Source organism: Medicago sativa, chromosome 7 (assembly GCF_051527215.1).
Source record: "Medicago sativa cultivar Bolivia chromosome 7, Bolivia_mono, whole genome shotgun sequence".
NCBI lineage: Eukaryota > Viridiplantae > Streptophyta > Magnoliopsida > Fabales > Fabaceae > Medicago > Medicago sativa.
This window is the reverse complement of record NC_140755.1, coordinates 101,253,496-101,271,013: the sequence shown is the minus strand read 5'-3', so window position 1 is coordinate 101,271,013 and position 17,518 is coordinate 101,253,496. Positions and strand designations below refer to the sequence as shown.

Sequence of the window (17,518 nt, the reverse complement as noted above, 5' to 3'; positions counted from 1 at the left end):
AAGGGTATGATAGAAAAAAAATCATCAATGATGCATTGATATTGTAAAGTGACCTGTGATAAAACCAATATTTTTTCAAAAGTGACTTATAATAAAATACATAGAGAGCACATAGTTTAGCAATGCAGCTGTAAAATAAAAATTTAATTATATTCAATGTTATAGTTGATTTTTTTACCAAATATTCAATGTTAAAGCTAAAGTATACAAGGCCAAAGTAAGATGTTAAGTCCGCGTGAGCTTGGCTCAGTTGGTATGGACAATGCATAAAATATGCAAGGTCCGGCGTTCGAACCCCGGCCACCACAAAACCACAAAAAAAAAAGTAAAATGTTAAAGGCAATCCCCGATTTATAGTTGGATTATTTTTGTTGTCAACCATTCGATTTGTGGTGGCTGGGGTTCGAACGCCGGACCTTGCATATTTTATGCATTGTCCATACCAACTGAGCTAAAGGCAATCCCCAATTTATAGTTGGATTATTTTTGTTGTCAGCCATTCGATTTTTAAGGAAATATGATATTTTTAGTCTGGAGTTTGGTTCTCCCGAACAATTTGTTTGTTGGCTGAACACATTTACCACATTAACGTGGTTATTTGGTTATTTAAGTCTTAATTTTGGTTTATAACATCAAAAGACGAAGTTCAAATATCATTGAAGTAACCGTAAAATGATAATTAATGTCACTTTAATCAACGATAACTTTGTCTTCCACTAATTATTAAAAAGAAAAACGGTTTCTGAAAAAATACAACTATGAGCTTGTCTCATTTATGTACATTTTTATTTATTTTTAAAGAATTGTTATTTATTTATTTTGAAATACATGTATTAGTTTTTAACAATTTTTTAATATTATTATATTATAGTTCACGCATAGGAGTATGTAAAAAAATTGGCTAATGTTAACCTGTGCCCTCAAGGCACAAGTTAAGAAGTAAAAGTAAAAATTTTTGTTGTAATTAATGCATTTGAATTTAACTTTTTGACTTTTAACTAATTGAATGCACAAAATTTAAGAAATAATTTCTACATTTGGGTTGCTTAACATGTGCCCCAAGGGCACAAGTTAACATGACCCAAAAAAAATATTTTATAATGACCGATTCCTTTAAGAAAAAAATTGTTCTAAATAGTCAACGATTAAAATGGTGATTTCATTAAAATTGTGATTCTTTTAAAAAAAAAAAAAGGGAATTCACGGTGGAACGAACAAAGTAGATACTCCCTCTGGTCTCAAATATAAGAAAAAATTCCTTTTTTAGATTCATTGAATAATTAATGTATCTGCTTTACAATGTAGACCAGATACATTAACTACTCAATGAACCTAAAAAATGAATATTTTCTTATATTTGAGACCGGATGGAGTAGTATATATTTAATGTGTTTATATATGGTCCTTTTAGAAAAAATCATAATTACTCATTGACTTTTTTTTTCAGAAACAATTACTCATTGACTTCTTTTTTTTTTTTTAGAGAAATTACTCATTGATTTGACTGTTAACAAAAAAACGAAAATTAATTTTAACACCAGTTTTTGATAAAATTTTAATAAATGTTATTAAATTAATGGCATAAATATGTTTTGAATACCTACCAATTTATCATTTTTCCTTTTAATCCTTATAAAAATATATTTTAATTTTCGGTCTTACAAGTACTATACTTGTTGATTTGGTCCTTGATTTGTTTGTTTTACACATGTGTTGTACTTAGTGATGAGTTTCGTAAACGGGCTTAGCTCTCATGAGACGGGTTCTGAGTTCAACTATTGGTTAACTACATTGACCCGAAAGAGATGGCACATAAATAACCTAAGGAGAAGGACAACAACACATAACTAAAGTGTAAAAACAAAAAAACAACCAAAAAGGAAATAACACGACAAAATTTAATGTGGTCCCCACAATCAATTCTACAACAAGCGCGTGCTTTTCACATATCCTCGTAGATTTCAAAACCCAATTTCTCGCGAGAAAATCTAAAACTGACGAGAAGACAGCGATATATAAATCAAAATCTCATTATATCGTTTCAAAAACGAAAGCGACGGTAGAGAAAAGATAGGGTTTTTAGAGTGGACGTGTGTCCGAATATTCACTAGATTTTAATAACTAGTTTCAAATCCGCAAAACTCTCCGCAGCTTTGCTTATCACGTATCTCTTACAAAACGATAGCTTATCCTGATAACCGAATCCGCTTATCAAATAAGCAATTGTACTTATATCTGATAGGTCAGTAGAAAATGAAAGACCCTTATCTCAGTGTGTATAAATGCATCGAAGATAGCGAGAAACAGAGTCTCTCTCTTTCTCTCTCCTCTTTCTTATCCGCAGTCTTTGAAACAAACCCTAGAATTTCTCAAATTCAGAGCTTGTGTACTAATCCTGTAAGATTTTCAGATTGTGAACTTTGTAAGTTGCATGCTTTATCTTTAATTTGTTTTTTGTAGATGGAATTGAATTATTACACTGTTTTCATTTTGGTTTCAAATTTAATTATTATTTAATTTTTTTTTTGGTATTTGAAATTGAAGATCGGTGTTCAGATTTGAGGATCCGCTATGACTTCTTTGAGCAGAGAATTGGTGTTTCTCATACTCCAATTTCTGGAGGAGGAGAAGTTCAAAGAATCTGTGCACAAGTAATTATCATCCTTGTCCTTTTTTTGTTGTTTTGATGTTTGTTGTTGAATTTTTTCCGTACAAATTTTAATTTTTTTGAGGAAAAATATTGTTTTTTAAATTAATTATCATATTTTTTTATTATTAATTAATTATTTTTATTATTATTGTTGTTTTATAAATGAACATTTTTATTGATATTGAAAGGGGTCATTGGTAATCGGTTAATTTATTTGTGTGGTAGTTTTGATCTTTAGCTATGTTCTGGATTGTGATTGTGAATTGTATTGGAAATGGGCTTAATAATAGAGATATGAGGGGAATGATTTTTTTCCTTCAAATTTTTGTGTTAATTTAATGTTCTGGATTATGATTGTGAATTGTATTGGAAATGGGATTAATAACAGAGATATGAGGGGAATTATTTTTTTTCCTTCAAATTTTTGTGTTAATTTAAAGATGATTTATTATTTGTATATGGTTCATTGAGTGACAATTATCTAATTGGCTATGTGTGTGTTGTGAAAATCATAATCTAGACTGTACATCAATATATAATTACTTTCTGCGCATTGGTCTATTGATTATTTTTTATTTTATTTTTTATTACAAAAGGTCTATTGATTATTGAATTCTGTATTAAGATTCAACCATAGATTTCGGTGTCATGAAACATAATTTGCATTGCTTCGTTGGCCGTTGTTCCATTTGGTTTCTGGTGAAATATGGAAAGAAATTAATTGCTTTTGAATATGAAAAATGTACTTGTCAAGTGCAACTCTTGTAAATATTTGAATGGTAACAAGCCATTTCGTTCTGTTCCAAAAGTCTGAGTTTTACAATCCCATCAATTAGAAATTAGAATGTAGATGATGATAAAATTAACTGAAAATTCTCTCTTTGCTGAATGTTCCCATTTTGTACTTCATCATTACTTCTTATTTCTTTATAATGCTTGTTTACCGTGTAGGCTTGAGAAAGAATCCGGGTTTTTCTTCAATATGAAATACTTTGAGGAAAAAGTACAGGCTGGTGAATGGGAGGAAGTTGAGAAGTATTTATCAGGGTTTACCAAAGTTGATGATAATAGATACTCCATGAAAATATTCTTTGAAATCAGGAAGCAGAAATACCTGGAAGCACTTGATAGGTATATATTATTACTTACAATTCTTAATCATTTTTGGATTTTTCTATTGTAACTGTGTTTACTAAAGTACTTGTCATGTTGCTTTGTGTTTGATGTTTTTAAATTTTAGGCAAGACAAGCCAAAGGCTGTTGAGATATTAGTGGGTGATTTGAAAGTATTCTCGACTTTCAATGAGGAACTATACAAAGAAATAACCCAGCTGTTAACTCTTACTAATTTCAGGTAATATGTTGAATACATAGTCCAGCGTAATACAAAATTGTTTGTATGCTGTATCTTATCTTGGCTGTTGCGTTGATGAGAAAAACGAAGTCAGTCTATATTCTTGAATATTCTTTCAAGACTCATATAACGATAACAGGGTAGAGATTGCGAAGTACTAAGTTTATCTAGTTGTGTTATATGCCTTTTATGACCAGTAGACTTGCCAATTTATTAAGCTGCAAGACTGAAAAGTTTTTCCTTTTCATTTCATATTGCAGGGAGAATGAGCAGCTGTCTAAGTATGGTGACACCAAAACTGCTCGAGGGATTATGCTGTTAGAGTTAAAAAAGCTCATAGAGGCAAATCCTCTGTTCCGTGATAAGCTTGTCTTCCCTACTCTGAAGTCGTCAAGATTGCGGACATTAATCAATCAAAGGTATAAATGCTATAATAGTAGATAAATGTGCAGGTTAAAGTTTTCAACCTACTCTCTCCCCTCCCACAAAATTCATTAGAATTTACCGTGTTTTCTAATTAACTGCTTGTAGTTAGTTGGGTTCTTTTTGGATGGAAATTGAAAGAAATTTGTGTGGCTTTTTCCTTTCCAATACATACAAATACTATATCTCTTTGACTTTTACATCAGATTTTAACTCCTCACGTAAAATTGATTGTTGATTAAACTACTTGATTAATGATAAGAATTTGGAAGCTGGACACATTTTTCATTAATTTAATTTGGGAAATGTTAACTTGTGCCCTCAAGGCACAAGTTAATGATTCAAGTATAGAAAAAACTTATTGGAATGTGTGCATTGCATTTAATATTTAACTTTTTAATCATTTAAATGCACAAAATTTTATAGGAAGTTTCTTCTTTTAGGTTTCTTAACATGTGCCCTAAGGGCACAAGTTAACACTACCCATTTAATTTATATTTTCGGATTTCTAGTGTGTTATTCCTTGCCTATTCTACTATTAATCCTTATCCACCCTTTGTTAATACAGTTTGAACTGGCAACACCAGCTATGCAAAAACCCAAGGCCAAACCCAGATATAAAAACTTTATTTATTGATCACTCATGTACACCTTCCAATGGTCCTCTAGCACCAACACCTGTCAATCTTCCAGTTGCTGCTGTTGCAAAGCCTGCTGCTTATACTTCTCTTGGAGTGGGAGCTCATGGTGTATGATACCTTGCATTTTAAAAAATTGGTTCCTTACACTTAAAAATCTAATTTATCATGTTGTTTAATGAATATTTTGTTTCCGTTTATTTTCTATAGCCCTTTCCACCTGCGGCAGCCACTGCTAATGCGAATGCTTTGGCCGGTTGGATGGCCAATGCCTCAGTTTCATCATCTGTCCAAGCAGCTGTTGTCACAGCATCAACCATACCTGTCCCTCATAATCAAGGTTAAAAATTTGTTTCTCTCATATCCTTTTATGTTATCTTAAAAAAATGTGCACATTAGTTTTGCCAATAACTCACATCATAAGTCGCATTAAATCTTATTCCACACATCCTAGATTTTTCACTTGTCTAGCTTCAGCTGAACAAAATTATTATAACTAGTGTTGTAGCAGTGAAATTGCATTTATCAGGCTTTGTGAGCAGGATGGCATGTTCTGAAGTTTTGCTTAGTATTTTATGTATTCAATAACCTCACAATGTAAGAGGGTGTCATGATTTGTGCTCCTGCCATTTGCCCATTTGTTTAACAGTGTCAATCTTGAAGCGCCCGATAACACCTTCAACAACTCCTGGCATGGTTGAGTATCAGAGTGCTGATCATGAACAGCTAATGAAAAGACTCCGGCCTGCTCCTTCTGTGGAGGAGGTAATATCAATAATCTTCTGTTTGGGATATCATTAGATTGGATTTCTTTATGCGAGTAAATTGTCTGACTCATCACTAATGTTCATTTTTGTTATCTTAGGTTTCTTATCCTTCTGCTCGACAAGCCTCTTGGTCACTGGATGATCTTCCACGAACAGTAGCTATGTCTTTGCATCAAGGGTCCTCTGTGACAAGCATGGATTTTCATCCTTCTCACCAAACCTTACTCCTTGGTATTTCCTATAATTTTCATGCACATGTATAATGTTTGATTACTAAAATCCTGACAAGGATTATATGAATGCATTTTCCCATTGAGCAGTTGGTTCAAATAATGGTGAAATTTCACTTTGGGAACTTGGGATGCGAGAAAGGTTGGTGTCAAAACCATTCAAGATATGGGACATATCTGCATGCTCATTACCATTTCAGGTTTGAATTTCATTTGTTAATGAGTTCTCATACTGTGGAATATTCGAAACCATTGGAGTCTTATAGTTGAGAATTTAATTTCACAGGCAGCTGTTGTCAAAGATACACCTTCTGTTAGTCGTGTCACATGGAGCCTTGATGGAAGTTTTGTGGGTATGCGATGTTTTTAAAATATATTTTGTAGTTGTCAGACTCAATATCTAACTGGTTGCTTTGCTGTAGGTGTTGCATTTACTAAACATTTGATTCACGTATATGCCTACAATGGATCAAATGAGCTTGCCCAGCGTGTGGAGGTGAGAGTTATTCTTATAAGGGTAATTGAAGTTGTAACTGCAGTTTGATTTAAATTTCTTTCTATGTGCAGATTGATGCCCATATTGGTGGTGTGAATGACTTGGCATTTGCTCATCCAAATAAACAACTTTGTATTGTCACTTGTGGAGATGATAAATTGATAAAGGTGCACAAGATCTATTAATTGCCCTTTTGCATTATGCAAATAAGTTGTCTATTTTATCTGAAGAGGAAACTTTTAACAGGTGTGGGATTTAACGGGACGAAGACTATTTAACTTTGAAGGGCATGAGGCTCCAGTATATTCTATCTGTCCTCATCACAAGGAGAACATTCAGGTATGAGGCTCCGGAATGTTAATTTGCTTTCCCATCTTTCTAGCACCATCTTTCATTCCACACTTCCAATTCTTTCATTAATAATTTGGTTCTAGGAAAATCAAGTATTCCGTGTTTACATGAGTTTTTTATGCATATTGTCTTCACTTGTATTATTATTGTAACACCGCTTTAATGTTACTAAATGTTGTTATTGAAACTTCACAGTTCATATTTTCAACTGCCATTGATGGCAAAATAAAAGCCTGGCTATATGATAATATGGGTTCTAGGGTTGACTATGATGCCCCCGGTCACTGGTGTACTACAATGCTTTACAGTGCTGATGGAACTAGGTAATATATTTTATTGGGGATAATTATCAGATAATTGTGATGTATTAAATGGAAAACTGTATCGATGTGCCTTCCTTTTTTGTCTTATTTCTTTAGATTATTCTCTTGTGGGACGAGTAAAGATGGAGAGTCATTCCTTGTTGAATGGAATGAAAGTGAAGGAGCCATTAAGAGAACATACAATGGGTTCAGAAAGAAATCTGCTGGTGTAGTGCAGTTTGACACAACCCAAAATCGATTTTTGGCTGCTGGTGAAGATGGCCAAATAAAGTTTTGGGACATGGACAACATTAATCCTCTAACAAGCACTGAAGCGGAGGGTGGACTACAGGTGGGCTTGACTGTTTTAAGTCCCTTCTGGAACATAACTTACACTTCACGAGACATCCCTCATATGATTGTTTGAATTTATTCAGGGACTTCCACACTTGAGATTCAATAAGGAAGGAAATCTTCTCGCTGTTAGTACCGCAGATAATGGATTCAAAATTCTTGCTAATGCTGGTGGTCTTAGATCCCTAAGAACGGTTGAAACTCCAGCATTTGAAGCATTGAGGTCTCCTATTGAATCTGCCGCAAACAAGGTTTTGATATAGTTGTTTACTTTTCCTTGGTTCTTGGTATTTGGATCAAAACATGAATTAATAGTCTGCATGTGTGTTGTCTAGGTATCTGCCTCTTCTGCTGTTAATGTTAGTCCTGTGAGCTGTAAAGTGGAAAGAAGCTCCCCTGCGAGGCCTTCTCAAATTCTTGTATGGACCTGTTCCTTTAAATTCAGTGATCATGACTATCGTATACTAGTGATAACTTCACAATTGCACAGTCATATTTAAAAACTACGAGTCTTATGAGACATGTTTCACTTTTCCCCCTCTAATTGCACACAAGCATGTTGAACTTCTCGAACTTGCCTGATATTTTTATTCTTCTGGCATGCTTAGTTCCACTATGCTATGCCATTTTTTTTACTATGGATGATCATCTTTTGGATATTTTGTTATTTGATGCCTGCATTTCTTTGTGGATTATAGGGAACCAAGTAATATTTCTTAATTCATTAGAAAAGAGGTATTTGAGCTCTCTCAAACTTCAGAGAGAACTTATAGACCTAACACTCAGTACCAAACTGCATGATCTCCAGGCCCTTTTCCTTAATTCTCCTCTCTAACATAATCCCGTTTTCCCATGATACTACCAGTAACTCAATAACTCTCCTCTGGCCCCACCTTCCTTCTAGAATATGCTTTATAGTTTCCATATTGCTGGCTTCTTGAACAACACAGTTAACTTTTTTTACAACACATTGATTGGTTTTGCTATTTTCAATGAAGAATGGAGTTGATCCTGCGGGTAGAAATGCGGAAAAACCTAGGACAGTGGAAGACGTAATGGATAGAACTAAATCATGGCAGCTCTCCGAAATTGTGGATCCTGCCCACTGTCGGTTAGTTACCATGCCTGACATCACAGATACTTCCAGCAAGGTATGTTGACTGTTGATTATGCGACAATGTGCAAGCTATTTTCTATTATAAACTGTGTTCTGTGAACTTCTGTAACACTGGAGCATATATAGGTTGTTCGACTTTTATATACAAATTCTGGGGCTGGTATTTTGGCACTTGGTTCAAATGGTGTTCAGAAGCTGTGGAAGTGGTCTCGGAATGATCAGAATCCTAGTGGGAAGGTAAAGTAAATATTTACTTGCATCTCTTTTAGTCGTTTTTCTTTGAAGCTCTTTTTTTATTACTTTTCCCCCTTTCAATAGATAACAAAATTCTGACTTGTATATTATTTTAGGCGACTGCTAGTGTTGTTCCGCAACATTGGCAACCCAACAGTGGTCTTCTTATGACCAATGATGTTTCTGGTGTCAACCTTGAAGAAGCAGTTCCTTGCATTGCACTCTCAAAGAATGATTCATATGTTATGTCTGCATGTGGTGGAAAGGTTTCTTTATTTAACATGATGACATTCAAGGTATGTGTCGAAGGACACTGCTGGGATATTCATATTTCATTCAGTTGCTTGCTTTACTGGTAACTTACAGTGTACTTTCTTATAGGTAATGACAACATTCATGTCACCACCTCCCGCCTCTACGTTTCTGGCTTTCCACCCTCAAGATAACAACATCATAGCCATTGGGATGGAGGATTCAACTATTCATATTTATAATGTTAGAGTGGATGAGGTGATTACTATCTTCAACTGCTTACTTCCTTCATTTTAAGATTTATTATTTTTTAATAATCTCATGTCTTTTCTGGGGATATCTTCTAGGTGAAATCAAAATTGAAGGGTCACCAAAAGCGAATTTCTGGTTTAGCTTTTTCAACCAATCTTGGCATCTTGGTTTCATCTGGTGCTGATGCTCATGTATGTCTTTTAGCTATTTTTTCATGTTACATTCAGAATGACATGGGAAACCTCTTGTGCATATCATTTAGTGCCCAACAACACTAATAATTAATTTTGGAGATCTCTTTGTTAGTTATCTGTCATTGGATTTGCTTATATTTTCTGGACTAGGGTGATTTATGAAATTTAATAACCATACTTTATAGAAATGATTTTTAAAGGTGCCATTACTTGGTGTGTTGCTCGGTACCATTTTCTTTTTTAGTTTCCAAGCGTACAGTGTGCATTTGAAAACCATTTACTCGACTGAAATAATTTCTGGGCAGCTTTGCGTGTGGAGCATTGATACATGGGAGAAAAGAAAATCAGTTCCTATACAACTACCTGTGGGGAAGGCTCCTGTTGGTGAAACTCGTGTACAGTTCCATTCAGACCAACTCCGATTATTGGTATCCCATGAGACTCAGTTGGCAATATATGATGCCTCGAAGATGGAACGCATTAGACAGGTAAAATTGTACTTTTATCTAGTGTTGCTGATGTGGCTACTGGTTGCTGATAAAACTAAAATTGATCTATCTTTGTACATCAATTGTTGCAGTGGGTTCCACAAGATGTTCTGTCTGCTCCTATATCATATGCAGCTTATTCTTGCAATAGTCAGTTAATTTTTGCTACATTTTGCGATGGCAACACTGGGGTTTTTGATGCTGACAGCTTGAGACTAAGATGTCGCATTGCACCATCAACATACTTCACAGCAACGACTTTAAGCGGGTAGGTTTCAGTGTAACAGACTGGATCAAATTTTTAGTTTTTATTCTACTGAATATTGAACACTTGATCAAGATATGTCGTGAAATTTTAGTTTTATTTCGTGATTCATGATTTGGCAATATTCATGTGTTGGAACTTGACTCGTTCGAGGTGTTGTATATATTGCAGAAGCCAAGCTGTGTATCCTTTTGTTGTGGCAGCTCATCCACTCGAGCCCAACCAATTTGCCCTTGGATTGACCGATGGGTCAGTGAAAGTGATAGAGCCCAATGAATCAGAGGGAAAGTGGGGATCCAGTCCACCTATGGATAATGGAATGATGAATGGTAGGGCAGCATCATCTACAAGCAACCACACACCCGATCAGGGTACACAAAGATAAGAACATTCATTGGATCATACTATAGAATATTCTTTCCATCTGTAATTTTCGCAGCTTAGATTTTTAGTTTTGATTCCTCCTTCCTGCTTGTTCGTCAGCAAAGTCTGGTAAAGGTTAGCTTTGACATAAAGCAGTAAAATTTTAGTTGTAAGCTCTTGTACATTTGTTCCAGTCACAACTCAATTACATTTGTTGCACTTTATTAAGGTGCAGTGTTTCTGTTTCTCGATAACAATCTGAATTTGTGCATTCTCAAATTTCTTTGTATGAAATTTCGGTCAAATTGTGACTATATATTGCAACCTAGGGAATGATGGAAATAATCCCCTCCCATTCCTGCTGAGTGAGTATTGCTATTTAGCCTGAAATGAAGCACGGCAGAACACCATGCACAGTTAGAAACCAGTTAATGTTAGGGGTTACAATGATGGTTGGGTGGTTGCGGGTGAGACATAGGGGTTGAAAATCAGAACGGGAAAGTTTTATATCTCACTCTCAACTAATATTTAATAATTTACGAACATTTTCCTTTCAAATAAAAAAAAGAACCAGTTTTTTTTATTAAAGTGGCACTAATGATCATTTAAGGGGATTTTAACTCCGAACCTTGAGGTTACAATGTAAAACACTTACTACTGAGCTAGCACATCAAGTGTAAAATAATAAACCAGCTAACTTCATCGTTTTTTAGAGGAAAACAATACGTGAAGGGAATAGGTTCTTTTCCTGTGGTGAAACTGAGCTCTAGTAAGTCTAACAAGACTTAAGTGAGTTAAGAAGAACGTGGTGCATTCTTTGAAAGTGAAGCTCTTTTGCTTCAGAAGGTACAAGCAGCGCTTGAGACTGAGCACAGTCCCAGTTCAAACAACCCCAGGAACTTAGGATTAGTAATCTTGTTATGATGCTAAGGGAAACCAAAATATCTAGTGTATCATTCCTTGTGTATATTTGGTTTTGGAGTTATCTACCACAGCAACTCAATGGTTTGAAGAAGTTTCTTATGAAATCATGAAAGAGCAATCAACGTTTGGTTGCTTATTAAAATGATTGTATATAATTTTGAAAAATAGGAACATCTTTCAATATTTTAACAATAAGAAAGATCTAAGAACAGTTAGAATGAATGTTTTATAATTTAAAATAGTTGAACCAGTTGCTTTCACAACATCCAAAAAAGAGCCGCAACTGGAGATAAAATCACCAATATCAACTTCCATAAGAGGGTCAACCCATTCTGTTTTAGCAAGAACATAGTGCCCTTAATCATCATGAATACAAACATCAATACCCACCTTGTTATGATCATGAGAGAACGAGGCATCAACATTGGATTTGTATCTTCCTGATTTTAAGGTTTTGACAAAACTGATGATGGTTTCAAATGCTTTTGTACAGTGGCAGAATTTCTGATTTCTTGGGCATTTTTCCACCCCGTCACATACCACTAGTCCACTACTCTAGATTCTGAGTCGTTTGTTCCAAATCTTATTATTCCTTTGCTTCCAAATACTCCATAAAGTGACTGCAAATATTCCTTTTCTTGGGAATTTCTCTACCACCTTGAGATAAGCACTTGCTACTCCACAAATTTATTTTCTTCTAGATTCCTTAATGAACTTAGAAATAGATTTCCCACTTAGCCCTATCATAGACGCTAAACCGAGGTATTTTCAAGTACCCAAAACTTGTTGAACTCCAAAAGGATTTTCAATAGAGTTGTTGACAATTTGTTGCACGTTACGGCGGCTATATATCTTATATTTTTGCAAATTTATCGACTGACCCGAAGCAACTTCATATACAGATAAAATATTTTTTATGATCAAAGCTTCATTTCTAGAGCTTTAAAAAATAAAAAGCAATCAACTGCAACATGATGAGAGATTATAGGAGCATTCCTACAAATTTAAGAATCTTATTATGACAAAAACTTGCAAGATAATCAACTCATTGCCAAAGTCTCACACTCTATTATGAGCAAAAATAAGTCGAACGACCAATAAAGGTTTATGGCCTACCTCGCGTCAACTCCAAGTTGGATTTTTTTAGTTAAGTAGTCCGAGGTTGAAACTCCACCTTGAGGATATAATATACATTGTCCCTACCAACTACTGAACTAAACTCATGAGACAACTAAATTGTTTTTTAAATAGACAGTTAATGTTTTTTTAGAAGTCTATTTAACTAAACAAAGTCGGATGATGGACCACTAAAAAACCTTTAAGGTAACCTAACAGGGCCTACTTAAATAAATAAAAATAGTATTTTTTTTTTGGTACAAAAAAATAGTATTCTTTTATTAATGTTATTATTATATTCGTATATTTAAGCATGCTACCCCTACATCAATTTTTTTTTTTTTTTGTTGAGAAAACCATTTTACATAGGCCATTAATTATTTTATTTTTTGTATAAGTTCAATTAATTTATTCTTTAATTGACATAGTGATGTAGTAGAACAATGAAATTTGATTGGCTAACTCTGTAAAATAATTTTCAGTGAACCACTATTAAACTTGAATTTTTATGCCATGTTGTCGATCGTTAATTGGATCACAGATTGACAGGTGGTCTGTTTGACGTTGTTGATTATGCACCAAGCTCTTAGTTATGTGAGCCAAAACAAACACTTTAGCTTTATTGCCTTAATATTCATTTTAGAAATTTCAGGAGTTTATCATTTAGTACTTTACTGTTATGATGGTGGCCATGAATGTATAAAAGAAAGGTTATTATAGGATACCACTTCTGGAAAGGAGAGCAACTCAAAGAAGCAAGTGGCACCCCTTATATAGTGGGTCTAGTGTGTCATTTTGCTAAAACAAAACTAGTAATCATGATTGACAATATTTTATGTGTAACAATTCAACTAAGCAGGTGATTACAATACAAAAGTTCAATTACCAGATTTATGTATAACTTGTTGGACAACTGTCATCTTTGCAAGGTTCAATCAGTATATAATTATACTGACTAGTAGTACTTTTTTAAATAAATTACAATTACCAAACAAATTGATGACCGTATCAAGTGCGTGTGATGAAAATCGATTGTTATTATTTTGTTTTGTGTAGCCACTACAGGGATTAAGAAAAATGATATGCAAATATTTGATTAGGTTCATTATTTAAAAAAAAAAGAAGTCATTATATACTTTATTAAGGTGGTATTGGTACAAACCGTGAGAAATCTGAGTATTTTAAGCATGAGGTTATGGGTTTGATTCTTGACCCATATGTATGGAAAATATCCAGTTGAGAGGAAAGAACCCACCTTATATATCCACAAATTCTTCAACATAGATTAGTAACTTGTAAGCGGTGGTGGAAACTTTGTGGAAAAAAAAATTACATCATCAATCCAAAAATAACCACTAATACTTTGGTCTTTTTAAGCTTTTATTTTTATTTTCATCCCCCAATTTATTAACGATAGACACTTTGGATCTTTCTATTAGTTTTACATTTGAGTCACTCAAATGTTACCTACCTGACAATAGGCGAAAGATTGAGTAAGAAGAAAGTTGAGCTAGAAGAAAGAAGTAATGGATTGGCTCAAATGAAAATTGATGAAAATGACCAAAATGTTTTTTTTTTTTTTTTATAGAGGAAATGACCAAAATGTTAACGTTTGTAACTTAAAGGGACAGAACAAAGCGAAAAATACTTTAGAACCAAAGTATCCAAGTATTTCTAACTTAAGTGACCAAAATAAAATGATATAGTTGAGGATTAATAATGTATTTAAAATCACAGTGACAAACTGACGCAGTCGGAAGCGTAAGTTAGCAAGCGCTAAACCTAGGTAGAAAAAGAACAAGTTTGCAAGCGACAAACTTGTGAAAATAGGATTCCGGAATCCATCAGAAATTAAGAAAACTCTCTAAAATATTATTGAATGAATAAAGTTCCTTCTTAGGCTGCAACTGTTAAGCTTAAATAGGGAAATAACAAACCCTAATAAGCCGAAAATAACAAACTGAAAACAAAACAAACAAATAATAAAATTAAGCTGAAATAATAAAATACTATAAAAATACTATAGAAACCCTCCTACATCACAAACAATATGGACGCACAATAATGTTGAAGCTAATAATTATAGCTTCCATGGTCACATGCATTGGATTGAGTCCGGACTCTTCAACTGAAGATCTAAACTCTCGCTAACTCTTTCACTACATTAATTATTTTTTACTAATCATTGCATTACTTAACTAAGCAGGTCTTATTTGATTACAAGATCAAATGTAAGGTGTTTAAACACATACAAAAAAGACATGTATCCTTAAAATATAAGATCATTTTCTTTTTGTTATTTATTAGAAAAATGTCTTTTTGTATGTGTGTCTAAACACCGCATATTCAGTCATGTGATCATACAAGAATATCTCTATTTAACTACCCTTTCTTGCAAAAGTAAATGGAGAAAGTCTAATATAGTCACAACCCCAAATCAAAAAGATTTAAACACACATAAAATGAAAAAATTAAAACAAAAATAAATCAATCACATCAATTAATATCATTTAATTTTATTTTCAGTTAAATTTTTCTATGTTTTGTGAGTGTGCCCAAATCATTTTGATTTGGGGTTGTGCCCGTCCAAGACTTTCTCAAGTAAATGTTATAGTGACACTTATAAAACCTTGTTTTATTTTAAAAACTTCAATTAAATATGTTTTTAGTCCCTATAAATATACCAACTTTTCGTTTTAGTCCCTCTAAAAAATTTCTTCAACTTTTAGCCCCTCAAAAATTTTCCATCTTCGCTTTTGGTCCCTCTTTTAAAGTAAACTCATATGTAGAATTCATATTTTTGAATAAAATTTTGCATAAAAATTCATAATATTATAAGAATCTCTCCCAAAAAAAATTAGAATTTCTTAACAAAACATGAATTTAATATGAATTTTTATATTTTTGACGGTTAAAAATTCATATTTAATGATTGAAAAAATTAGAATTTATGTTTTGGAAATTTTTTTTAAAATTAGAATTTATGTTTTGGAATTTTTTTTTACAATATTCTACACATTTCTGCACAATTTCATTAAAAAAAATACAAAAATTAACTTAAAAATAGGGACCAAAAGTAATGATTGAAAATTTTATAGGGACTAAAAGTTGAAAGAAAATTTTAGAGGAACTAAAATGAAAAGTTGGTATATTTATAGGGACCAAAAACATATTTAACCCTAAAAACTAAAATAGAAAGTTGTCATTCGGTATATTATAAATAGGCCACATTCTTGGGTTTGTGCAATTAAACCTCATTGCCTAAACAAGAGAAAGATTCCATGTATCCTTGGGATTGGAATAGTTTAAAGATGGTAATCCTTCTACTCTTTCTACTAATCACTGGTCTTGGTCCCGTGATCAATGCATCTCCTTGTTCAAATTGTGGTGACTTTGAAGTTCCTCACCCACTTAGCACTAATGATGATTGTGGTGACAAAAGGTACAAAATTTACTGCAATAATGATAGCTTAGAGTTCTTGTCAGCAACAGGGACATACTATAAGATCCTTAAAATTGACCCAAGTGCTAACAAGCTTGTAATTAAACCACCCAATATACTTAAACACACTTGTTATTCTTCTGATCTCATTGGTGGAGGCTTAGTACTTGATGAAAGCTTACCCTTCAATATTTCTGCACTCAACACTGTCATGCTTCTAAATTGCTCTGATAATATCCTTCAATCTCCTCTAAACTGTTCTTCAAACAGCATTTGTAGACAGTTTGAGGAAAAAGTGGAGGAGGGAAATGGGTGTATGAACACCCTTTGTTGTCATTACTTAAAAGATTCAGTCATGAATTCCCATAAGATCAGACTTAGGGTTGGGAGTTGTACTGCTTACACTTGTTTGGTGGATTTCAAGCCTGATGAACCTTTTAAAAAATGGAACTATGGGATTGAGTTGCAATGGAAGCCTCCTAATTAACTAAATTGCATGCACGTTCATTGCGTCAATGTTATATTTCGCAACGAAACAACTCTGTTATGTTATGTCTTACTAAAACGTGAAATTCATCTCTAACTCCTACCACGGAATCAGATATGAATTTTGCTTTTCTGTCTTTAATATCTATCAGTAATTTTTTTTCTAGTATAGTTATATTTTGTCTTTTCATCAAGTGAAGAGGTGAAAAATAATGTGAGTGTGTTGCATTTGAAGGTTGATTGAAGAAGAGATACATGGTTATGTGTATATTCCAGATTTGGGCATGACTTTTGTTGTGTTAAGGTTATCTTACTATGTTCTTTAGTTTGGTTTTGCATCCCAAATGTGTGTTTTTTTGTTCTTATTTGAATAAAAGATAGACTTTATCCGACTATTGTTTTGTATAACATAAACTGCTGATATAAGATCATATTTCCTGTGACATTGTCACATTGACGACACTGTTACACGCATATCAGTGAATAATCAATTGACGACACTGTTACATCCATCATAAATCTTAATCTGCGAGTTTCAATAAAGAGAACACTCAACGCCTTGAAAATACAAAGATATAAAGGGAAAACCCTGGTTGGAGTTTTTATTTGAACATGAAAGACATGTAATGTAATGTATGCATGGAACCATAAGAGAGGACTAACAAACTAGGAAAAAAGACAACAAAATAATATTAATTTAATAATTGTTTATTCAAGAAAAGGTGCTAAATGAATATGCACCACCAACATGGTAAGACATACGTGGTAGATGTTTAGGTACATTTGGTCCAAAGTTTGATCTATAGTCAATCCATATGAA

The 17,518-nt window shown here is 33.4% G+C and overlaps 2 protein-coding genes across 3 annotated transcripts; both read left to right on the top strand.

The window, feature by feature from the left end:
• The first annotated feature begins 2,308 nt into the window (after positions 1-2,308).
• Positions 2,309-11,009, top strand: LOC146911322 (topless-related protein 3-like). 2 transcript variants are annotated; one of them, XM_085723928.1, is made up of 26 exons: positions 2,309-2,397; positions 2,545-2,651; positions 3,602-3,781; positions 3,891-4,004; positions 4,265-4,423; positions 4,996-5,176; positions 5,276-5,405; positions 5,715-5,830; positions 5,931-6,063; positions 6,153-6,262; positions 6,349-6,415; positions 6,485-6,558; positions 6,630-6,725; positions 6,805-6,897; positions 7,105-7,232; positions 7,329-7,563; positions 7,649-7,816; positions 7,901-7,984; positions 8,564-8,716; positions 8,809-8,919; positions 9,033-9,212; positions 9,298-9,426; positions 9,516-9,611; positions 9,920-10,102; positions 10,195-10,370; positions 10,539-11,009. In XM_085723928.1, the coding sequence occupies exons 2-26, from the start codon at positions 2,572-2,574 to the stop codon at positions 10,750-10,752; spliced, it is 3,390 nt and encodes a 1,129-aa protein (XP_085580054.1). In that variant the 5' UTR covers positions 2,309-2,397; positions 2,545-2,571; the 3' UTR covers positions 10,753-11,009. The 2 variants fall into 2 exon arrangements, with proteins under 2 accessions (XP_085580054.1, XP_085580053.1); XM_085723927.1 differs by having other exon boundaries at positions 2,309-2,422.
• Positions 11,010-16,035: 5,026 nt separating this feature from the next.
• Positions 16,036-17,091, top strand: LOC146911321 (wall-associated receptor kinase-like 20). Its single transcript, XM_085725782.1, has one exon. It carries the CDS (start codon positions 16,052-16,054, stop codon positions 16,697-16,699), a length of 648 nt encoding a protein of 215 aa, XP_085581908.1. The 5' UTR covers positions 16,036-16,051; the 3' UTR covers positions 16,700-17,091.
• The last annotated feature ends 427 nt before the right edge of the window (positions 17,092-17,518 follow it).